The following is a 25,764-nucleotide window of genomic DNA, read 5'->3' on the forward strand; positions in this document are numbered from 1 at the left end:
CGGCCTTATATATTTTGGAAAGATTGGGTATTACAGTCTTATTCCCCGAGGATCCATAAAATGAAGAGCCCATTATGTGTCCTTTGGATGATGCAAAATCATTTGGCCCTTCAATTTTTTGATCGTACCAAATTATTCAATTGTAAAATTTGCTCATCAAAATCTGAAACTAATTATCAAGAGGCTCAATATCCACACCAAGTGACGTTTCGTAATCCTTCAAACCAGGTTTCTGAGTAACGGTGTTATGGAAGGGTATACAAATTTTCCTCTTCCGCTCATTTGATGACCACTTATAGCGATTTCTCCTGAAAAAACATTGTTATTGCCTGGGGAGATCTTTTACTACATTGCTTCTGTTATCATCTGTGCTGCCTCCTTAACTATCAGTTATATTTGTTGGCATTTGTCGACATATTTTCGCACTACTTCAGAAACTATGCACTCGAGGGTTTTCTGGTTGCTTGATAAAAAGGGCCAGAAAAATGCTGCGGACAAATGTAGACGTAACGTCACTTGCATTTCGACGTTTCACTATAGGTGTTTCCTAGTCTTTTTTCATTTCTTCTTCTGGTAAAAGTCGATGCTAAGATGTTCTGTCCCCAAATAGTTAGGACGAGACGGACTGCTGTAAGATACCTATAATTAAAAGCTGCGCTCCAGCTGTGGGCGCACGCAATTTTGGGGTTCAATTGGTTCCAATTTACAAAGTACATTATATGCGTACTGCCTGGTAGGGGTATGAGAAATTCACCACTATATTATTCTAATTATTGATAATATCTATGAAAATGTTAGAAGTTAAATAACAGAATGATTGATATTAAAAAAAAACTATTTCATTTGTTTTGCGGTCGCCTTCAGAAACTACTTGAACGGTTATTTACTCTAACGCAATGAATTTTAGAAAAATTAAGTGCTTAAATATCCACTTTGTACAACTAAAGATGGATCCTAACAAAATATTTATTATCCTTATGCTTAATAAATCACTACGAATTGTTTTAAGAACTTTTTTAATCATTTCCACCGGCATTACCTTTAATGATTTTTCTGATTTAGTGACGTGCGATCTCACAGACCGCTAATCGAATTCAATTGCAAATTTACAGAAATCATAAAAAGAACGTAAAATTTTAAGAGTGGGATGTCACTGTTATGCAAAAATATGAAGCTAACGAGAAGTATAGATATTTTGAAATATCAATTTTGAAAATATTCATATTTTTAAAAATGCAATGGTCTCTCAGACCTCTGCGTTTGTTCCGTATTCCGTATGTTTGCTCCCCATGTCCTCAGGGTTCCAAGTTATCATTACTCCCAAGTACTTCGTGTGTTGCCTTTACGACAATACCATCCACAGCATAAATATGGTTATTGCTAATAACCTTCGTAAGAAATGTACTGCCATGAATTTGTTCATGTTAAGCTTGAGTCCCCACTCTAGGCTCCACAAATGAACTTTTTTTAAATATGATGATAGAATTTCAACGTCAGAGTGATCACTATAGCAATAATTAACAGTATCGTTAGCAATTAAATGTATTTTACTGATTATTCGGGAGAAGAGGTCATTGAATACATATATAGCAGCAAAGTGATGACTGACTGACTGATTCACACAAATTTGCAGCCCAACATGTAATAGGTGCGGATAAATGGGTTATCGGATGTAAAAGGAAAAAAAAAATCATAAGGAGAAAAAAATCCGAAAACTCAAAAAAGTCTATAATCGGCCACGGTGGTGGTGATGTCAAGTCCTAACCTGCAAAACCGTACTTGGCAGGTTCGAATTCCGCCTGTATAGGTGGTCCCTAGCATGAATGTTTGTGACTTGCTTTGTTAATCCTCCATTGTAAAGGCCTCAATGTGCTCTATACGAGGAAATTGGGAATAAAATTATTTTTCCAGATATATTGTCTTAAATTAACATGGGAGCCTTTAGGGACTAAAATTTTTTCACTATTATCGGGTATTTATAAATGTCTCAGGAACATGAAATTTCATTGATAGAAACAAAATTCTTTGTCGATTTTTTGATATGGTTATTGTACTGTTAAATTGGTTATTTTAATGATTTTTTGAAAATCAACTATGCTTTCGGAGTACCAACTTCCAATAACCATTGGACTTATTCCTTGCTACACTTAATACTAGATTTTTGGCTTGATATTATGGCTATCTCAGAATTTCCGCACATTGAACCAATTCTGAGGAATAAAAGATTTTTGATTTTATTTTTTCAAGATAGTTGATTGTTCAATTTGGGACATTGACATTTGAATATTAGGAACCTGAAGGAGAAGATATTGATACACATACAGCTTATCTTAGGAGCCTTGAAGCAGGGCTGGGCGACACGGATAAGGTAGTCATAATTCACTTCAAAGTCAACTGCCCTGATGGTTGTGCAAGATTGGAGTTGTATGTCAACAAATACAGAAACACCAAAGAATTAGTAGCCATGCAACATCCTCTGGACCCCATGATAAGTTTTGCAAAGTTTTAAGATCAGAAAAATGTCCAGCGTGAGTGTGCAGCATCAAATCATTCGTCACTGAGATTTGATCGGTGGAACCTATGATTTGTTGCATGATAGGTACTTTACCCATTAAACCACTGCAACGGTTGTGTCGTAAAGCAGTCTCATTGCCCAATATTTTGACTATGTTCACAGATGTCCCCATGAGAGTTAACTCCATTCTAGGTGAGTCATGGGCGAATACTTCAAAGAATATGGGGAAGAATTCGTAGCTGCATCTTCTGCGCATTCCTATACTGCACCAGATACGATTATTTCCCCGGTATAAGGGGCATATAGCTTTTAAAATTCTCATTGCACGAGAGCATTACCAGGGCAAAATTTTGGAATACACGCAGTCCCTGAACTGGCCGCTTTTAGACATCAATAAGCTGTGCGTTAATTTTTTCCACCAATGTACAAAGACTCCATCCTCACCTGCCTATTGATTGCTAAGAAGACCCAATCATTCTTAGCTATGAATAAGCATATCGATACCTCCACAGTAAAAACACTGAACAATCGCCCACCGAATCAAATCCACTCACCTAGTACTACTAGGGCCACTAGATGAGCGGATTTGATTCGGTGGGCAATTGTAGAGCGTAGAAGAAATACATACTTGGTGACTTTTTGGCATTTTGAACCACTTATGGACACAATACTATAACACATGTCACTTAAAAAAGTCTCTTTACCTTTCGACCACCTGCTTGAATAATTCAAACATTGATCAACTCAATAATGCAAATAATGAACAGCATGGGGCCGATTATGCTTCCCTGTGGGATACCTGATGTCACTTAACATCTAAGCTAATTCCGTCAAGAACTACTCTATGACCACTCAAAGTCGCATATTCCAGTCGCATTCCAGTTTACCACTGTTACGTTTAATCTGCAAAATTGAAATTTGTAAAAAAGTTTGCTGTGAGGCATCATGCCGAAAAATGTCTTAAAATCTCGAAATAATGTGTTGACTTGTCTTTTGACACACCAGATTTGAGAAATCATGAAGAAAGAGCATGAGCTGTGGTTTGCATGTTCTACCTTTTCGGAAGCATTCTGACAGCTATTAAGGAGGTTACGACTGTCCAAGAAAGTCATGATATTGCTAACGACAATATGTTCAAGTACCTTGCCTATAAACAATGATAATGAAATTAGACGATAGTTGTAATAATATGATACATCAACATCAAGAAAAACTCATCAAATGAACATGGGTATGGAAGATAAAAATGTTAATTTCCATTTAGTACAAATGGCTTACCAAGTAAATTACTTACCAAATGACCAAGTTTCTTACACATAGTACACAAATACAACCTAAATTTAGCAACCTCGACACAAATTCGGAAATTTGTGTCAAGGTAGCTAAATTTTTTGGGATCGCCTAACAAAGAAAGCCATAGAAATAAAGCTGGAGGAAAATAACTTCAATCAAGATTCAGGGTTAACATCAGCAATACCTTGAAAGCCATTCAAAATAAAAGGGTAGAAGTGAGGGAAAGTTCACTAAGTTGAAAATTCGGAACTACCTCCTTCCAGAGACACAGAGCTAGCCAATCATGATGCACTTGACCAAATTTCCTTATTACAGTTAAAGAACACAATTTAACAAAAGGTCATACAAGGAAATGGACTGTCCTGAGGATTTTGATTCCCTTGTGACATCATTGCAGAGTTTGACTTTTATTAAATCTATAACCAATTAGCATACATGTACCCTTTTTTTGGGGCTAAAGATATATAGATTGGGGCTAAAGATATACATATAAAGATTATATATTGACAACAAAGACACATGTTTGTAGAAAATTTTATATTAATTAGGCGAGTATAAGAATTTAATCTTTGGGTATGTCTCACACGAAATAATTTGGAACATAAAATCATGTAAAAACAAAAATAAAAACATTAAATAATATTTCTTGGCCTTTTTTAAATTAATGACTGTCTGAATCTATTGGAGATAGGTTATTTTTTTAATAAAGACAAGAACCAACACGGTTTCCATAACAAGTATGGGGGAAAGTTTTGTAGTATTATCAGAGATATCAGCATGAAATGTTTGAAGTCTTCAAAGTTCATCCATTGAGCATCGTTGGCTTTTACAAAACATGAAGTCTTCCTTGTAGCTGGATTCTGGAATGTCTTTGAACTGTAAGCTTCTTACACTTACAGTCACATGGTGATGTCCTTAAGAGGGAGGGTTTCACTTTTGGGATGACAAATAGTCAGTGAGTGGCAAGTAGGGGCTGTACAGGGAGGGGTTGGGGCATCATCATGATTCCCTTTTACGCCTTTGCTGAACACACAGACACAAGCAGACACTTTTGCTTGCCTGTCAAGCCCGACAGAAACAGTTGAGCACAGATCTTTGTAATTGCCAAATTTTCAGTGACCATGCCCTGCACTGCCATTTTATCAAAGCCAACTGCATCTGCACACTTAACTGACCATCTGCATTCAGCACTTCAAGCACACATTGTCATAACTTCTTGATGCCGATGGCCATCCAGCGAGGGAGTTGTCCTCCACAATACCTCGGCCATCTTTCAAGAGCTCGTGCCACTTATAAACCCCACACTGTTTGACATGCATTCATTCTTGAGCAACTGGTGATTCATGCCCAATGTCTCTGCACTTAACATTCCGAGTCCAACAAAAAATTGGATGATGATGTAGAACCGTTCAATCGCTTGCTACATTTCATTCTTGCACCGAGTCAATGGACAAGAGGCCACTGAAAACACAACCTACCCTGCGCAAATGCTCGTGGGCTGGAACTTGCCGTGTCTTGAAAGTCATATTCCTCACTGCCAAGGGTGCACAATGCCAGTGAACTCTGACATACAGTAAAATCATGAAAAAATTGCTCCTATTAACAATTCCTCCAAACCTATATCTCCAACTCATTCAAGACAGAAAACAATTATGTTTTATTTGTACTCATCATATGTATTCAGCCAATCTCTGAGGTATACAGCCAAGAATAAAAGTCACAGGCATTCATGTGAATGACGCCAGCAATACACTGGCTTTACAAATAAAAGATGGGAATAGTCTTTCATAGATATCAATTTTTTTGACACAAATAATGAATGAGTGGAAGACAGTTTGACAAGAATGGGGAAAGTGAACACTCTACAAGCAAAAAATAAAGAAATAAAGAATTACTCACCTATATTAGGATGGTCCAGCATTTTCATTATCCTAACTTCCCTAAACAACTGCAAATTAAAACAAAATGTATGAGAAGATTTTCAAAAAGACAAATACAACTTGAGACAATAAAACAACAAATATTTCAATTTACCTTCTGTAAACTGCCAGGATTTAATTGGGTTTTGTCGATAATTTTGATTGCTACCTGAAAACAAAAAGATGAAAAATTAAGCTAGCTTTTAAAGGACAAAGAAAAATGTACAGAAATAAATACCGATGGAGGAACACACATAAAAATATCTTAGTTCACAAAATAGCAAAAATTTCCTTCCATTTTTCTTCAAACCATGCTTCGATTTCCAGTCAAACCAGAAAATGAAATTATGTACTAGTATTTAACACTCGCCATATCACAGTTGCATCCATGCCATGGTTTCACGGCAGGAACACTGGTCACTAAGCTCACAAGGTTCACCAACCAAAAGGCATCGTATGAACCGACAAGAGCCCTGAATAAATGAAGGGTTGACATGGGAAAGGCAACAAGTCAGAATAAATCAAAATTTAGTTTTTCATGGATAAGGTGCAAATGCCAATGACATGGACAAGGTAAAAAGTCAATTGGATATACAATACATCAGTTATGCTACAATTGACAAAGTTTGAACACTAATATAAGCTTCACAATGTTAGCAAACCTCTTCCTTTTGTCTCCCGTAAAATTCACATTCGGTGACTTATACCTTTCCCATGTCAACTCTTCAAATACTTCTCATTTATTACCAGCCAACAAAACAAGAAAGTGCCATAACGCTTTCTAAACTATTACCCTATCTCTTAACTTTTTCACAATATTTGCTCTCATGACCATGCTAAATGATCTTTATTGGATGAGCGTTTCAACTCTTTTAGGTAAAGGAACTTATTGTAAGTGTAATATGTAAAACTTTTGTACAGAAATACAATTACTTTCAGATTAGTATTTCATAGCATTCCTTATATGTCATTATTACGTAATGAGGAGATAACTGAATAACCTGACCTTACTATTCAGTAAGAATATTCAAGGAGAGATTGGATATTTGAGCTGCTCACTAGAACTCGACGAAATACAATTTATCACCAAAACACACCCACATTTCAGAAAAAAATATGAATTTCAAGGGTTACAAGAGAAGAGGCGAGGCATGATAGGTGGGGGTGGGGGAGGGATTTGAGCTTGGAATGCCTAGGTGGCTCCAAAGATGAAAGATGGTACAAATGCTGACAGAAGCCCCCACAACCAAAGTGCAAGGAAGCCCAAGGAACTAACTATGTAGTCATGATGTGATGTGTGATATGCATATGCTTGGTGCTACACTTGGGGTGAGCTCTACCCTTGCCTACCCCAAACAAACAGGGTTAGTTCACTGAGTAGTGTGGCATGCTCTGAATGTTGACTTTGATAGATGACTGTAGAACTCACCCCACGCACATTCAAATGTCACAAATTCATGGTAGGCGGGACATTTTCATTCTCTTGTAAATTGAAGAGTGCCCATTGGGATGCAAACACTTGCATATGAATATCACACATCACATCGTGACCAGTAGAAATTCGAGTCTCGTGCCCGTGAAAGTCAGAATTTATCATGAAGTTGGAGAGACTTTGTCGCACATGTATAACGGAATACATGATGTACACACAAGGAAATGGAAGTATGTTTAGTTTTGTAAAGATAGGTCTGGATGAGGAACAATATGTTTTTTTTTAGATAATCCTAAGCAGCCTTCTTTGAATTTTGAAAATCTTTGATGCGTGCGTTGATGAGCCCCAGAGTATTATATTAAATGTCATGTGTGAGAAGAACATACCATAATAATATTATGCATACGTTAATAACTTTAACTTACTTATCTAAACTTGTAAAAAAATACCTTTTTAATTTTAGGAGAGCTCCCCATTTAGGAAAACAGTGTGTCTTACATGCCGTCAAATATGGTAATTAGCCAAGAAATCTATTCCACTAAAAAAAAATTTTTGGACCAAAGACCAAAAATCAATGTTTTTTAGCTGGCCATATAACCATAAGTAATTAAATATGCTTAGTGCAAGGAAAAGAATTAACAACGAAAAAATATTAGACTGAACCAGCACATCACAATAACATTCATAATGAGATGACTGAATGGATAACCCTGCATCAGTCAGTATGGCTAGAAAAATACGGATTCCCCAATGATGAAACACCATAAACACAATTAACTAGTAGAGCCATGAATAAAATGAATAAATGAGCAATGGGAGTGGGCATGGAGTTCTTACACCTCATTTCCTGTGAACTACAACAATACAAAGAGCAATCTTTTGTTCAATGACTGCCATTCCGAGATGAACCACGTTAAAACTACGTGACGAGAGCAAAAGAAAGATTCACTCACCTCTTTGCCGGTTGGAACATGTTTCGCGAGCTTAACCTTGGCAAAGTTTCCCTTGCCAATTGTCTTGAGTAGCTTGTACTTTCCAATGTGAGGCTCCTCAGAAGTGCGACTTCGCGATGAAGAGGACGAGGAAGAGACACGGGCTGAGGTTGCAGTGCCCTCACCACCACCCTGAAACAGAGACGCATTTGTTCCAATGAGTGTGGATGAGAAGACAGTCAACAGTCAAGGAGTTGGACCATGATTGGAATGTTATTAGATTAGGTAGATTCTGTTACCATAACTCTAAAAGCCAGTTATCAGCTGTGCATGATCCCTCATTTATTCCAAATGCTTGATACGCACTGCTTTCGCATCAATATTATTTAGGCAATAACAACCAGTGGCATGATCCCACACACACTGAGTGCTCGGATGGGTGGACCTGGACATGGCAACAATGTATCAGGTGAATTTGCTTCCACTGAGCAAAGAATATGTAACTTCCTTATGCATCTTGAAAGCATAGGAAGATGGAAAGTCAATTAAAGCAAACTTCCATTTGTCTTCATCCAATGATCTGGCATACGCTAATGTTCATGGATTTTGGCATTGGCAAGGCAAACACTATTCTGGACTCAAGCATTATGGAGGTAATAAATCATCTTAATAAGGAATCAGGGAAAAAGGCCAATGAATTTCTTCCACGAGAAAATGTGAACAGTAGTGTCTGTTTGTCTGCGAAATGCTTTTCCTCAATGAACGTGCACAATAGCCTCACACTCAAGAAGCCTGATTGCCTACAAAAATAATCAACATGTTCAATATAAAGAGCTTCAATGAATGGGTGAGCATGGCCATTGTTTCTTCATGTGATACATTTAGACAATGTGCCACAACTTTCCTCCAGTCAGAAATTGTTGCTACTTTAATGTAGTATTCTACTAGTTCACATTTTAACTAGAAGAAGAGACAGGAGAAATTAAATACCTAATATCCACACCTATATATTCCGAGGTTATCTCATTATATTTTCACTTATTTGCATTTGAAAAGTTTCGGGTATTTTTCAGTATTATTTCAATTTTGGAACAGTGCCTACTTGTTTGGTAGCACCCATGCTCATGAATGAGTACTTTTAAGTTCTAATTACATTGAGAAATATTATTAACAGCTGAGTGATTGAGACTCGAAGCATTGAAATTAAGAATAACCCCATCCATAACCTTGATGACATCAGTGGCCGATTCACCCCAGGCGACCCAATCACCCTCCTTCTCATTCACCCTTCTCCTCAGTCCCTTCCATCAACTCTCTCTCAAGCACACAAATTTCTCAACAAAATCACTCATGAGGAGTTGACAGAGAGTCCACACATTTCGGCAGTCGATTTGTAAAGCCCACTTCAAAACAACTTAACTTGGCGTAACTTGACTCATTACCAAACATACACTGATTAATGACGAACTCCTCCAATCACGGCACAAATTTCAGAGGATTTACATACTATAGTATTCACGTCTCTCAATAGATAGCCAAAAAATACAGATAATACAGATATAATACAAAATACAGATATAATACCAAAATAAATTTCAATTTTTCGCAACTAATGACAGCTGAACCTTCAGTTTAATTACGCTATTATAGGTAGATGTGAACCAGCAGGCACTGTGCTTTGGCAACTCGACAATGGCGCTGGGTTAAGTCCAGTCAAGTTGTAGTGAAGTAGGGTGAGATCGAGTGGGTGGCAGAGAGCGGAGGGAGAGAGAGAGAGAGAGAGGCATTGAGGCGCATCGCACCGCAGGGCTTGGAAATGTGATCTGCGTCGCCAGTTCCCAGAGAGACGCCGCCGCCGCCGCGTGGGTTCAGCCACTTTCACTTCATCACCAACCCCTCCGGACATTGTAACCGAATAGAAAAAGCTCAGACGATCCGTTTCAAATGAGTGCGACCATGAAAGCTTAACTCGAGGCCATAGCGAGGGGCCACGACTCCCCAATCAATTAATGTATGAGTGGGTACCTCCAACAAGTGAACCCAACCCACCCAATCGATGCATACCCCCAGCAAATTAATAAAAGCCAATAAAATGCAGGTAAAGACCCCCCCCCGAAACATTTTCTGGATACGGCCTTGACTACAGCAGACATCTGTGGACACCAGATGCAAAGCAGACGAACATCTGTCCATTGCATTTTACAAAAATATCGTATAGCAAGAACGCACTATCGTCTTCAATATTATGTAGAAACCCGCAAGTCCCATTTTACTGATTGGGCCGGGTCGGGCTGGCACTAAGGACAAGCTGTACCTTTGCCTTTACATCGCCACGAGCCGACGAGGACGGACGCAGATACGACCGGGTAAATATAGTAGGTAACTTAACAGTCGAAAATTCGCAGCAGGAGGCACATTCATACTCCAGTGAAACAGGAACCATCGCAATATGATCACTTTCAGAAGCGCGAAGACGGTCAACTGTAGCCGATAGACAAGAATAAATGTGAACACATTCGCAATCCATCTGAACGATCGCGGATGAAAAAATCCAGCGGCTCTCGTAATAAGAGACTTCCGGGAATGTGGAGCGAGTGATTTTCACACTGTCGAGAGGCGAGTCGTGCACACTGCGGCCAACCAATGAGCGGCCTCTGACGCGGAGACCGTGCAAAAAAGAAGTTGCCTAGAAGAAACCGCCATCGAATAAAACAACACGAGAATATCCAAAACCTTCATTCAACGAGAACGTTACTGAAAGCTAACCAACGCCCATATTACATGCCACAATGTTTTAATTTCGACCAGTCCACATCTGCATAAAAGGTATGAGAAACAACCACGTGATCCGTCACATGGCTGCGCGTTAATTGTAGAGGACATGGCTGCGTGGTGAGTTAGCTGCCCTCTGAATGTTGAACTAAATTGAAAAGCCAAACGGAATGTTGGCCACGGTGCTCTGAGTGTAGCTCGAGAAAATCAAGGCAGCATTATCGCCAGCGGCAAAAAATTAAATATTAATCGCAACAAGAAAGGCACTCAACTTTCCACATTTTTTCGTCTACGTCTGGGTCACACACGAGGTGAGACTTCCGCAAGGGCTTCCAGCGGAAGCAACATATCTGCCCAGAAAATGTCCACGGATGGGAATCTCAGTTCATTCGTAACATGGCAACGATTCCGTTCTTAAATCCTTCGAACAAAACAATGACAAATCACTATTCAGTGCATTGAACCGAATCGATGAATGCGGACAAAAGCACATCGTGATACGTCCCATAATGTCTACAATTAATACGGATGTCTCACTCCAGATATTATTGTTTCACACAAGAAACAACATTTGCCTAATTATCCGTATCCAATTTCTATCTTTCTCCGAGAAAAGTATGTTTCTAGAAAAGATTACATTTTCGAGGCTTCGTTTTGAAAATGAAGATAGGTATTACGCCTCCATGACAATTGCCTGCAGCACTCGTACAACACAAACGCGTGTTCTTTTCGCCCAGATCTCTGTATGAATGCTTCGACTCTGTCGACTTTTCCGTAATGGTGAAAACGAGCGATCTAAGATTCTAGCCAGAGAGACCGAAACTTCTTGAGAGAGAAGGGAGGCGCACCTGTTGTGGAGGGAGGAGTGAGTCACGCCAATTATGATGATCATCGCGATGGGCAGCCGAGCGTGAACCTCGAACGGGACACGCGGCGGGAACGGCCCAAGGAAACTTGCGGTGCGAAAGAAGTGGAGAGGAAGCTAGGCCAAGCTTCAAAGTATTTGCTCGGGGATGAGTCCGCACGCGGGTACAACAAGAAAATATTTGGTGTTAGGGTTGGTTACTAAAAAGGCAACGGTTCCCAGACATGAACTTATTGAGGGAAATAAAAGAAAACAACCCAATTCTTTGTTTTGGTACTCCTTTGATTTTATCAACCACAAACAGCGATGACTTCTGTTTGCTTCGGTAAATTTCGACATGGAATTTACAGACATAAATGCATTCGAGCCTGTCGTGATTCCATAAAAACTGCAGTCACAACTGACCTATCACCACGATCACTGTCGCACGTTTGCCTCACTATAGTCCATACACGTGACTGATGGCCCGTCATGCAACGCTCGTGCTGAAAATTTCTAACTAGTCCTGATTTCAATCCTGCCGTGCGCTGCACGACGCACGCTGTATTCCACAAACGAGTATTTTTCATCCAGCATTGCACGACCGTGTATGGGCCGCGTAATCACTATGATAAAAGACTCTCCAGTCGAGTGCCAAAATTGCTGCAACCCATTCACCACGCTTTCATATCGATTCACTGAAGTCGCTAACAGGCAGAGTGATTTCGCGGAGAAACAAGCTATAACAAGGACAATTAGCATGCATTTACATAAGTGAGGTTAAGATCGATCAAATTCATAAATTGGGATTTCTATTCCTTGCAATTGTTAACACAATATTGCAAGTATTGAGAATAAATATCTAGACTAAATAATTATCTAATGGAATAAACTTATTCGGGAAATAAGAGGACAAGCTAATAGTAGCTTGGTTTTTGTTAATAGAATACTACGAAAATGCGACGACAAAGTTAAAGAAATTAGTTACTTCTCCCTTGTTAGACCCCACTTAGAATACGATGCCAGTGCTTGGGATCCTCATGAAATAGGCTTAAAAACAGAGTTAGAAAGCGTGCAGAGAGGAGCTGCCAGGTGCGTGAAAAATCGTTACGATAGTCTTGTTAGTGTTACTGACCTCTTAGATAAACTCGGACGAGGATCTCTGTGTAACGTGGACTGAAAACTAGACTAAACCTGTAAGGTAAATTCAAGTGCAGTGTATTTTCCGAAGAGGTTATCCATATCTTACGAACGCCAACGTACTACGGTAATCAGATCATTTAAATAAAATACGAGGAAGAAACTGTTGAACAGATAGATTCAGAATGCCGTTTTTCCCATGATCGATAAGAGACAATAACAGCAGCGTAAAAACACACAATAAGATTAGATGACTTGTAGCGAATCCTAATACCTTTATGTATTCTATAATGCTTGCTTTTGAATTTTCTTATTATTCCTAACAGCATGTTCTGTGTGTTATAGGTTTATTGGCAGATTACTGGAATGAGTAGTTGGCAAGTTTTGCCTTTGCATGAATATGATAGTATTGTTTGCTAGTATACGTAACGTTTTTTGGACCGTGTGATGTGGCTGTAGGAATCCAATTTCATGCTCCACGATGGCGATAGATCACCCCCTGCCAAACACCCAGAGAGGTGGTTCGCAAGGTATTATGTAGATGTAAATACATCAATCAATTTTTAAGACGGATTAAAATGCTCCACAAATGTCAACATACATGGGACGGGGCCGCCGCCACCACGTAGCCTCCTCGGCGTGAACCTCCGAGACCAATAGGCCTTTCAGCGTGACCGAGAAGAAATGATTACTAATTTTCAAGTCCGATAGAGAAGAAAGAGCAACGTTCCCAACCGCTTGGTGGCGGAATGAATGGGATTCCCAGCAGGAAGAAAACATCACATTGAGCTGCACTCGCCATGCACACCTTCCCTCGCGTCAAATCATAGGGGCACTAAGACCCCTTGCCAAACACTCCAGAATTGGCTCGCACGGTATTATGTAGACGTAAGAGGCATGACGTCACACACTCACTCTGGTAGGGTAGGGGCGACGGGGAGCCACGAAGGCAGCCGGTGGAGGCGGCCGTACGCCCTCCCACGCCATCACACACGATCCACCCCCACACACATCGATACCGCGAGCAAATTCCGATTGCAGATTGGAGTCATGACATTGAAGCAGCCATCCTCAAGATGAGTTCCAGGGAAGCGTGCTTAACCACTAAAGCCGAGTCCCACTCTGTCAATCGAAGTCGGCCACTGAGGGCAGGCAAACACACACAGCACAGGGACGAGAGGCGGGCAGGAGACGGCCGTTCGTCGGCTGCGGCGCCGCCACTGGCAGCGAGGGGCGACGTCGCAGGTGGGCAACGCAGGCGCTACGCCCCACCGACTCCCACCCCTCACACGGAACGGAGCGCCAAGCATCACGAAGCACAGCCCATGGGCTTCCATTGCATTGACTGCCGAGAATGAACATAGAAAAGTGGCGAGACTTACGTCATTCCCATGAATCTTGACCCAGAAAACGTACACTTAACATGGATACACCGTTAAAAGGCATTTTTAGTTTAGCAGGTTTCTGTTCGCTCGCACCACGTCCAATTCTCTCTAAAGGACAGTGCCGACCTAGGCGCAAATTTACACACTTTGTTAGAATGCGAGTATGTTGGCTAGCGCGTAGCCACACACATGAGGCGGCCAACAACATGCACGAGGAGGAGTTAAAAATTATTTCCAGGGAGAGCAGGTTCACCACAGAGGAAAACTAGGGAGTGATTTCTTAGAGGTAACAACAACATCAACGAGGAAGAGGAGACACGCGCTGTGCCAATTGGAGGGAGGGGAGGACGCGAAAAGAGAGAGAGAGATGGACACAGCAAGTGAACGACGGCAACACCGACCACTCCACCTGAAGAATAATTTAAGTGACCACCACACAACGCAATAAGCGGCTGCAACACACTAGCTATCTACGAGGGAGAACGGATATATTTTATATCTATAAGGAGAACAGATAGATTCAGAATGTTTTCTTTCCCACGATCACCAAGAGATTTCAACGGCAGCGTTAGAATTCACAAATAGGTTAGATGAATTGTATTGTAGCCTACTAACTTATCTATACTTTAATGCATGTTTCCGAATTTTATTATTATTTCTAACAGCACATTGTGTGTGTTCTGGCATTATTGGCAGATAACCTTAATGAGTAGTTGGCAAGTTTTGCCTTTGCGTGACTGTGGTAGTATAATTTCTTATCATGCGTTACGTTTTTGGACCGTGTGGTGTGCATGTGGGAGTCCAGTTGCATGCTGTACGCTGGTGATTGATCACCCCCTGCCAAACACCATAGAGGTGGCTCGCAGGATTTATGTACATGAAAATGTTCCCTGAACAATGAGAGGAGGGAGAACAGAGCGTGATGGATTCGATACGCACTAAGGAAGGCATTCATTCATTCATCACGGCGAGTTATGCCATTTCGTTTAAGTGCACGAAGGTATGTTAGGTAATTATGTGTAATAGCATAGTTTGTTGTGACCGTGTGGTTACGGGGATCCCCTTGCATGCCGATCATTGATCAGCCCTTGCCTAAACCCCAGAAGGGGCTCCCAGGGTATTATGTTGATATTGACGAAGAAGACAATCTCACTTGGTTCAAGTCTACACATTTTTGCATAAAGACTACTGTTTGCGATGACATGCCACACCAAGATGATGAAAAACTTATTTAAAACGCAGGGTGCCGGTACATATGTGCATATCCTTCACGATAATTTCGAAATACATCCGGGATGTACGTCGATGAAAGGGGGGAGGAAGTACACGGGAGAGGAACGAGGGGACTTGTGGCGGATGGAGGGGACGGAGGGAGTGGGTCCCCTTCGCCGCCGCCACGAGTGGCGAGAGTGACGAGGGTCGGTGGGGACCACGGCGGAGGGCCTCATGTCACAGCCATCGAGGAAGGGTGACGTCACTCGGAGAGAGAGAGCGAGCGGCGAAGGTGGCAGCGCAGCGCAAACCAACGCCCACACCGCCATGGGACAGAGAGAATACATTTAATGCGAATCCTGAAGCCTTCAACGAACGAGAGGGTTGGTGGAATAAAACGTTTTCAAGATTCACCGAAATGAGCAACCTTCACAGACAAACGTTTGGACGGGAAACCATTTGAATCGAGTAGAAGCTGAAAATCAATCGATCAGTTGCTTCTTGTCGCCCAAAACCAAGGAGAGAAGTAAAATTGAACGAGTGCCGGCACACTCATTCGGAAAGCATTGAGCGCGGTCCCTCCGCAGTGACCGTTAACTCTTTGGAATCAATATATAGAAATGATAAAAGCGACGCGAGCAACCAGCAGCAGCCATCCGCGCGACCACTGGAGCAATGAACGGCAGCAGTGAGTGCATAAAGCAGTGAGCGCTGCTCAGCGGATGGGATGAGCAGTCCAAATTATGCATCACGCACACCACGCGGTCATTTCCCCACTCTAATTAACTATGAAGTTATCCCCGGCATTTGAGCCAATTCCCTAATAGTGCGAGAATATGACCGAAGTGGTAATAATTGCTATATCGTCTTTTCGAATATGCATTAAGGCCGTTTTACACGAGGCAAATCATTGCGCAGGTTAGCTTTGAAGAATTGTTGAAATTGCGAGAATCCCAGCCTCGCTATTGGAGCATGGGCTATTTTGCCATCTCGCAACAGTGGATTCTCTCGTGCGTACTAGAAATTCACCGCTATAAACGACGCAATTTTGACTGCACTTTCGTACATAGCCAGGAGGTATGAAAAAAAATAATTTTCGGCAGACGTTGTATATCTAGAAGCTTGAAGACTAACTTGAAGTATAGCAGTATGGTTACAAACATTAATTACGATTTATGTCAGTGTGATAGGCGTTGTTTATGCTAATGTTTTTAATCTTAAATTCTTAATCAATAATATTACAAACTGATCAACATTCGTTGCTCTCAACAATCAAATCAAATGTCCCACTGGAATACATCGATGCAATGACTCAAAGCAGTTATTCGTGTTTTTGACCGTGTTCCACCAATTTTAAAAATCTGAAAAATTTTAGGATTATAATTTGATATTGGGGTGACAACATGTATTTTTTCGGCGCGTCTATTGTTTCCTAAAAGTTTTAATTTAATTTTGAAAATTTCAAACTTATGTAAAAATTAAGTTTTCTTTCCGGTCAAATTAAAAAAAAATCGGGATGGTAGAACGTAATTAGTTGGGCGAGGTCCACTGGAAGTGCTTATTACATTTGATATAATTTTTTTGATTGACCGGATTACGCGTTTTGGAATTTTCGTTTTTTCCCGGAATCACCGCTCCAAAGTTTACTTCGATGAAAAAAATTTCGCAATACAGATTAACTCGGAGGCCACGTTTAGTTAAATAACTCTAGCCGATTAGAAATATTCACCATTAAACTTTTCTTAATTGATCTGCAAAGAGTGTTGATACTAAGAATCATCATCATAAGAGTCAGCAATCCTAAGATTGGTTTGACGCAGTTCTCCATTCCGCTCTCCTATCCGCTAGCCTTTTCGCAGTGACGTATTTCTTCTCTTTCACATCCTTTGTAACCCTTTGTCCTATATAACTCATTCGGGGCCGTCCCTTGCCCTTCTTCCCTCCCACCTGTCCTTCAACGATTGTCTCCATCAGGCCACCAATCCTCACGATGTGGCAAACAAAAAAGCTCTCCGATTGTGTGAATATCACTTGTAAAAAATGACTAAAGTGTGGTTACTTCTGACTCAACATCCCAGATCCTCACCGCAAATTCCGCGCACAGAATACACCTACTAGACTTGCACGGCTTCAGAGCCAGTAATTTGTGAGACATAAACGGTATGTCCAAATATGAATCTTAAGACAGAAAAAACCTAATCATGGAGCCCGAAATAAAATCCTAATTCCGATAGGGCTTATGCTCCTGGCGTTTGACTCCAGCTGCGGTTGCTCATCAGTCGCTCCTGCGATCGTCTTTTTCGTCTCTCTTACAATTAGAGCCGCGAGGGTCCGTCGGCTAGGACATTGAGGCGAGGTCCCTCCCCCACGCAGGGTTCTTCTCCACCCTTCCTTCCTTCCATACCGATCCCTCATTGCGCAAAATACCTCCGCTGTCGGACGCATACTCCAAATACTATACCATATGGCAAACCTAAATATTTATATAACTGTGGTGTCTATAAGGACAGTTTCAATTCAATACACTGCAAACTCAGGTTAGATGGTTTTTTTGCGCACTTTCTGCAATTAGGATGATAGAAATAAAAAGTCGATTTACCACCAAAAATAAATGAACTGATTTATAGCTGCACAACAATATGGTAAATAAGCGTAAGAAAGGAGCGATTTCTACGTTCTATATATTTTACAGCGACAATCAGCGCGGAATAAAGTCGCAATCGTTGGAGAGGTTTCGGGTGATACGAAAGAGGAGAGGGCTTGCTGCAGAAGAATACCTGCCTGAAATATTTTCCATTTTCTTCGTGAAATGATACTTCAAGACAAATAACGATTTCCACGGAAAACAAAATAAATGTTCGCCATACAAATTTTATAACGACAGCAGTGTAGTTAATGCATAAAAGTGAATGAGAAAAATATCTAACCGCGACTTTCATGAAAAATAACAATACTGCGGGAGAAAGGATGTTGTTCAAATTTCCCTCCTACTGGTAAGGCTCGTTAAGATTACGATTGTTCCAGCAATCGTTGGAACTATCGTGCATTCCCACAGCGATGGTTAAAACCTGTGCTGCCCTCTACTGCTGATATCTAAAGTGCACGAAAATTTGACGTTTGGCAAAGCTGTTGAGGTATGCAGGGTCAAGATATTACTGTGTTCAACGTGTATTTCACGAATAATTTTTCTTCCACCCATATTCTGCCTCGTTTGGACAAATCCATGAAAAAAAATAGAGCGAAGGGAGCTTTACGAACTTTTCGTCTTTCTCTTGTCGCTTCCTCCTCCGGTCTCCCAGCGCCTAACCATCGTAAAGTGGCAACGTTCGGAATTACGTGAACCATTGTCAGGACATGCATTCACACTGATAGTTCGGCCAACTATCGTTAGGAAGATCGCTAGGGCAATCGTAATAAGAACAAGGCAGTACTAAAGACATTACAAACAAACGAAATATTTGCGGCGCGTAACTAAGGCGATAATAGCAGTAAGTGAGGCTCAATTTTCTGAAGAGCTGGAGTGGCGCCGCTCAATTTGGGAAGAAAATTTTGGAAACCAATGTACAACAAAAAAGATGGCTATCATCGCAAAGGACCCTTTCTAATACGATATATTTTCCAGTGATCAGCAAGACGCTTGGAGGCAGCGGCGGCCACGAGGTATTTGATCAGTAGTCATTCGATAGCCATCGCTTTCACGACGACGACATCCCTTGGCACTATTTCTCGTGTGCGGACGAACGCAGGAGGCTCCGTCGGGTGGCACTCATCTTCGCAAGCGGAGCGAGGAGAGTGGGCAGCTGCCCACTTCCGGTATTCATGGAGAAGGCGGCCACTTCGGGACGAGGCGCACGACGAAAGGCGGCGCTGCGCCGAAATCAATGGCGGAGAGTAATGAACGAACGATTACTGGGCAGTCGACGTAAAAATGACAGGCGACTCAGAGAACGAGACGTCAGCAACGAAAACGACCTCAGGTCCGAGTGATCCATTTCTCCATTATATCCCCGAAGAAACTGGGCGAAAACAGCAAATTCGATAGCATATCAGTATAAAAAAGTATGTACGATTTTGACACTTTCTTTTTTTTAAATCTTCAGACAAAAAAAAGAATGAATAATCTTTTCTCAAGTTTCCACGGGCCACTCTTTCGGCGCTCTTAGATTTTCTGAAACGGGCGGAAACCCGAGAAAATTCTATTCAAAGTAGAGAGGGACTGGCCAGGCGATTGTAAAATAGAATATACAGGAAGTAGACGTTTGGGGCGGCAGACGAAAGCTGGGGTCAGCCGAGGGGAAAGGAGAGAAACACGGCTACTCTCCACGAAAAGGAACCACCGTCCGACGGACGGACGGAGTGCTGTCCTTTAGAGACGCCGAAGATATTCCAACCCGCGCCCATAAGGCAGGGAGGCTGAGGTGAGGTGAGGAGACCAAAGAATACGCTTTAGTTCTCGCCACACTCATCGCGATTAAGAATCGGTCAAGCACACCCTCAATCGAGAGCCGGCTTTGAATATGGGCGTTGGGGAGATGAGGCAGCGGCAGCAACAGCCAGGTGCCGCGCGTCATCAAGCAGATCAGATTTCAGTAACCCACAATGCTGAAACTCCCTAATTCCAATAATATCACCGTGAATTAAAAACACTTAAGAGAATTACTTACAACAGATTCGTTAAAATCCTTGAACATTTCCTTCTCTGTAGGGAATAATATTTGTTGGAAATAAAATTCCCAATCCAAGCACAGGAAATGAAAAAAAAACAAATCAACGGAGTCTGTCAATCAAACTGAACAGATCAAGTGACCTGGTATTTCTCCATTTCAATGTGCCCAAGAAGTCTCAAGGAGGCCTAAAGCAGTCAGCTTGAATAAGAACCACTGGTCCTCTCTATCATCGTATCATTTAACCACAAACTGCGTCTGCGAATAAAATGATCAAGTATGGAATTATTAATGAACGCATCTTCCCCGTAATTTTCACAAGGCTGTGGAATATTTAGTGGAAATACTCGAAACATGAGTTCGCATATTCCATTTACAAACGAGGCACAGATCACTGTCCACGTGTGGATACGAAGGACCCATTTCGCATCGATTGCGTGTTATCTTTCCCGCTGGGGTGAGAAACTACTGAGAGCCCATTGCAAACCGGAAATACGTGAATTTAAGTTTGTTTTTTTTAACATTAACACTAGAATGACAAAGGTCAAGTAATACCAGCAGAGTGCCATCCTGCCATAGAAATTTCCGGAAACATATATGTGTCCAAACGCACGCGTAACAATGTGATTGCTTGCGGCTAAGACGTCCGCCGAGGCTGAGAGACACACAAACAGAGCAGTAACCTCCGATCTCGAACGTGATCCGTTTATTCGTACTTGGTAGAGTGGCGAGTCTCGAGTACATTTTTAACGACAACCGAATAAGCTAACCTATTCTAAAACTTCAACGCAGGTTTTCATCCACGCTGCTAACGTTTACCCTCACTGTTGTCATTACCACGAGAGAGGTGGTTCACATGTGAAGATCATTCTGCCTCTCCTCATGGGAGAGTGAATAATTAGCTCGGTCCCAAGTACATATAAACACATTCCATGGAGCAATTTATTTCAAGAGTAGCCCGCCGGATGGTGAATGAGACTCAATCGTCGAAAATAGCATCGTATAGGTACGAGATACCGGAGTCGCAGTCGCGTCAAACAGTGACTCAAGGTATTCATCATATTACTTCCAATGACTCCCTTATCACAAAAACGCCAAGAAATTTTAACAGGGAAGACTGATACTATCGAATTAATGCTTGGAAGAGAGTTCCAGAAACATTCCAATCACAGAACAGCAGCGAGAATCTCATCAATCACCATCAGCAGCGAGGAACGAGGGCTACATAAACGCGGCGAAAATCCCGATATCGGCGCCTGAAGACGCCCGCTGGAATCCCGGCGAAACTGTCGCGTCGCCAGCCTATGACAAATAACGTGGCGAAAACCCCGAAGACGGAGAGATCAACGAAGCATAAATGAATTTACATGTACGATTTTGTTGTCTTGGAATTCACTAATGGGTCATTCTATCTCCCTTCAACAAATGTTTGTCCTCTAGGATATCAGATTTTGAAGAAAATTTCTGTATGTATCTATATCAAACTCAAAATTAATACACCGAGAGCCTTTCGCAAAAAGATTATTTGCATTTTCACACACTATTTAATTTCATTACTTTTTTCGCAAAAATAGTGCCTCGAGTAATATTATTCCTGCAGAAATGAAAATGTACAACCTTGGTAACTTTTCACTGGAAAATTTATTCGTACGACGCGTTTCGACGCTGAGGCGTCATTATCAAGTACACACTTGATACTTGATAATGTACACACGTGTAACGTGAAAAGTACACACGTGTACTTGATAATGACGCCTCAGCGTCGAAACGCATCGTACGAATAAATTTTCCAGTGAAAAGTTACCAAGGTTGTACATTTTCATTTCAACATGGATTTTCACAAAGTTAAAGCCGAATCAATTGAATTCATTATTCCTGCAATTAATTCACCGAATTGTCGAATGGTCATGGACTATGACTTATTTTAAAGTTAAAACTTTGTGTAAGACGTTTAATGAGTCAAAAAATTGTTCAATAGATTTTCCTATCATTTTTTTATTTAAATGAAATTCTTTTTTTTCGGTTGCTACCGCGTCGGCTGCTGTGGTGAAGACAACTGTTTCGCTGGCACTAGTGGCAGCGTCATCAGGAGGGTGTGTTCCAGAGTCTACCTTTCCGAGCGGATCGGAGACTTGACGTGGATTCTACGTCACTTCCTACCGGCGAGACAATCCGTGCGTTTCAGACTTGCTTCCTATCGAATCAAGGAAGGCTTTCCGATTGGATAGAAGTCGATTGGGCATGAGGTGCCGGAAATTCATTCCGGTGTCGAATGGTGATCTGTTATGATGCTGTTATTATTAATTATTTGGCTAAAATAAAATAATACCGCTTTATTTCATGAGTGTTGATATATGTGGATGTTTTGTTAGAGTAATATAGGTGTAAGTGAATTTATTGCTCGTGTAAATTAGACAATAAATGCGCAGACTGTATCACTCTCGGCGCAAGTTTGTTTGCATGTTATTTGGAGGAATAATTTAGCAAAAATAACGCGAAACAAGATGGAATGCATGGCGTAATGACTTACAAATATGTACGTAGCATCAGTGGAGTAGCCGAGAGGGATCCGGGGGGTCCGGACCCCCCCTCCCGAAATATAAAAACACAATCATTTTCCTTCATAAAAGCAAACAAAATATTGAAAAATCATGAATTAAAAAATATTTATTTAACAAATGAAGTTTTTCCGATTATGCAAATTGTGAAATTTAGTTTAAAACCCATTACTTAGTACCTTGTTTTACAAAAATATCCCCCCTGGTTTTGGTATATACCTCTCGCCTCCACTGTGAAGTGTCAAACCCGGCGGGAGGTTGTTTTCGCTGCTCACTTGTCTCTTGAAAATTGTAACGTTTTGTCGTTTCCGTTTGGGATGATTATTGACGTCATACCAAAATCGGAACGCTTTACGACAGTATGTGTGAAACGCACGGAAAACGAGCGTAGGATAGGTTCCCGATCGACTCGGACTGAATCCGTTTCCAATGCCGCCAATTCTATGATACTCTGAAACACCCTCCAGGTCGAAGAAACCGCTGTCTTCGCCAAAGCAACCGACGCTGTAGCAATAGAAAATGTAGAATTTCATCGCACACCGCGGAAATTTAAGTCCTCATATTGCGATATAAAAATATTTCAAATATTGAAAATTTCTCTATTTTCTTTTCACTATTATTCCAACTCAGAATTTGCCGAAACTTTTATTAAATAGACATGCCTGTAATACTTCATGCGAGGGCTGTACTGAAGACTTGGATAAGGCAACCAGCTAGTATGACTTAATTTTCAAGTTTACTCATGCCAAAATGGCATACCAATTTGTTGTCACGCAAAGACGAAATTTAATTAGAATAAACAAAATTATACATCTTCTACAAAGATCTAAGAATTACCAATAAACGTTTTATTTCTCGACGTTATCCGCTAATTACTAATGAGAAGTTTATTTTTTTCCAACGACATATATCTAGCTATAATAAAAATATCGGTTTATAGTAATATTTCTCATACTTACATCAGTTTAAGTTTCACCTGATTAAGATTGAGGAAGAAGCCGACTACATTTCCTAAACGTGCTTTCCCTACGCAAATGGTCTTTCTCTTTCGCGAGCATAAATTACCGCTTAATCAAGACCTATACTCCAAGACACTGAATCAGCATAAATTACAGCTAAACGTACGTCTTATTGGACTCACGTTTGTGCGAATCACTTAGGGCCTGAAAACTAAACCACTGGTGAAACTCCCTCGACTCAAGTTGGGTGTCAGGTTGGCGACGGAGGTGTGGTGTGGGACCGAGCTGGCCCAATAGCACTCGACGTAGCGGAAGTGACGGCATTCCGCGCCAAATTTTTGCTTCGAAAACAGAGGCCCGGGTATATCAAAGAATGATAAGCGGTTGAAAAGGAATATATACTTCATGGTAGGGGGAGGAATAGAATAGGGTTTAAGGTTAGAAAGAAAGAGAATAAAGACTATTCTCGTCTCCTTTCCTCAACGCCCACATTTCCACTAGAGATGGGCGAAGTTATTCTTTTCAAAGATTCGATCTTTATGACTCAAGCCACCCCCTATGAAAAAATTGTATAAACCTGTTTCAAAATTTTATATAATTTATACAATTGCCATGGTAATTGTATAAATTGTATAAAATTTTGAAACAGGTTTATACAATTTTTTCATAGGGGACTTGGCTGATTCCATCAAACGATTCAATCATTTCGATCTTTCAATCATTTTGATTGATGACTTGGGATCGACTGAAACCCCTAATTGAATCAAGGAATCAGAAGATTGAAACCGTTTAACCAATCAACACCGATCATGCACGGATCAAAGACCTATCCATTGAAATGAATCGCATGACTTTAGCGAATTATGATCGAGAGATTGAAGAAACTGATGTCAATAAACGCAATATGGTAACTATAGGCAACTGCTAATTTTAAATAAATGATCTCCTGTAATAAAGTGCTAATAGCGATTTGGTATTTTGAAGATACGGAAAAATATTTTGGCTTTGATACATTTTTGAAGAGATTTACGAATTTTGAGGGAAATATGCTCCATGAAAAAATGCATACATGATTTTGTAATAGCATGTCTGAATAAAAAGAAATCCGATTTCGGATTTAGTGTGCCAAATCCAATTGATCTTTTCTCATTAATTTCTAGTTTCGCGCTCGAATCACCCTACGCCAATATAATTGCCATACTGAAAATGTCGAGTGTGCAAATCACAGACGTGGCAAGTGCAATGTTTAATTTCAAGCAGAATGTTTTTCACAGATTTATCAGAAGTGACGACGAAAAATAAAAGATGCAGCCAAAGTTTGAAAAGTTGATTTTGTTTTTAGTTGCCGGATTTTTCCCAGTGTTGCGGAAATACATCTTCTTCTGGTAATAAAATTTTCTCCACGCATAGACAAGGACAGTCATGCAAAATCACGACAAAACCATAAAACCATAGAAAAAAAAACGACTTAGGTAAAACTAAAGCAGAGAAATATCTTGTATGATGTTGGGCACGATATGGTGGAAGTTCTTAATATTATAAAAAAAAGACATTGCAATATTACCACTGAGTGTTATTATTACACAACGCGTTTCGTCGTTACAAACAACATTATCAAGTGTGACCAGTCTTAAAGAGTTCCTCCTCATATGATTCTTAGTGCTTGAAGGGAGGGGGTAAGGTGAAGGATGGGGTTTGGGTGACGAGAAGTGAGGATATTGAAGGCTGTGGGGGAGAAGGGTCGTTTTTTAGGGTTTCGGAAGAGGAGCAGGGTGGGGTGGGGAGTAAAGAAGGGTTCCAGGATGGGTGAGGGTACTACCACGCACGCCTTGACTGTCTTCTTTCGCGTTGTGGTCGTCCGGATGGAGTCCTCATTCAGATGATCTTCTTCTCCTAAGTAGTTGACCCCGTGTCCTTCTATTGCTCTTCTATGGTGTGAATGGTAACGAGTTTGAGTGAGGTTGTGTAGAAAGGGTTTGTACACAATTTAAAAAACCTTTGGATGCTAACGAATTTTTTTCGGGGTCAACTGGGAAGGTTGGAAATCTAGTGTCCCAACTCAGATGTGTCGAGAAAGGGGGGGGGGGCGGCTGAAAATGGCTTTTAACACTTCATGGAAGAATTTCTATTCTATGTGTG

The 25,764-nt window shown here is 40.9% G+C and overlaps 1 protein-coding gene across 12 annotated transcripts in view; it reads right to left on the reverse strand.

The window, feature by feature from the left end:
* The window catches only part of LOC124167314 (MAP/microtubule affinity-regulating kinase 3-like), a 227,673-nt gene that overhangs the window by 100,738 nt on the left and 101,171 nt on the right, over positions 1-25,764 (reverse strand). For 11 of the 12 annotated variants that reach the window (XM_046545284.1, XM_046545288.1, XM_046545285.1 and 8 more), the window contains 3 exons: positions 8,113-8,283; positions 5,843-5,896; positions 5,708-5,756 (listed from right to left, as the gene is read on the reverse strand). In XM_046545284.1, coding sequence (XP_046401240.1) covers positions 5,708-5,756; positions 5,843-5,896; positions 8,113-8,283 — 274 coding nt within the window. Of the gene's footprint in view, positions 1-5,707; positions 5,757-5,842; positions 5,897-8,112; positions 8,284-13,762; positions 14,045-25,764 lie in introns of those variants that run through there. The other variant, XM_046545289.1, reaches the window with a different exon arrangement.

This window comes from Ischnura elegans, chromosome 10, assembly GCF_921293095.1.
Source record: "Ischnura elegans chromosome 10, ioIscEleg1.1, whole genome shotgun sequence".
Lineage (NCBI taxonomy): Eukaryota > Metazoa > Arthropoda > Insecta > Odonata > Coenagrionidae > Ischnura > Ischnura elegans.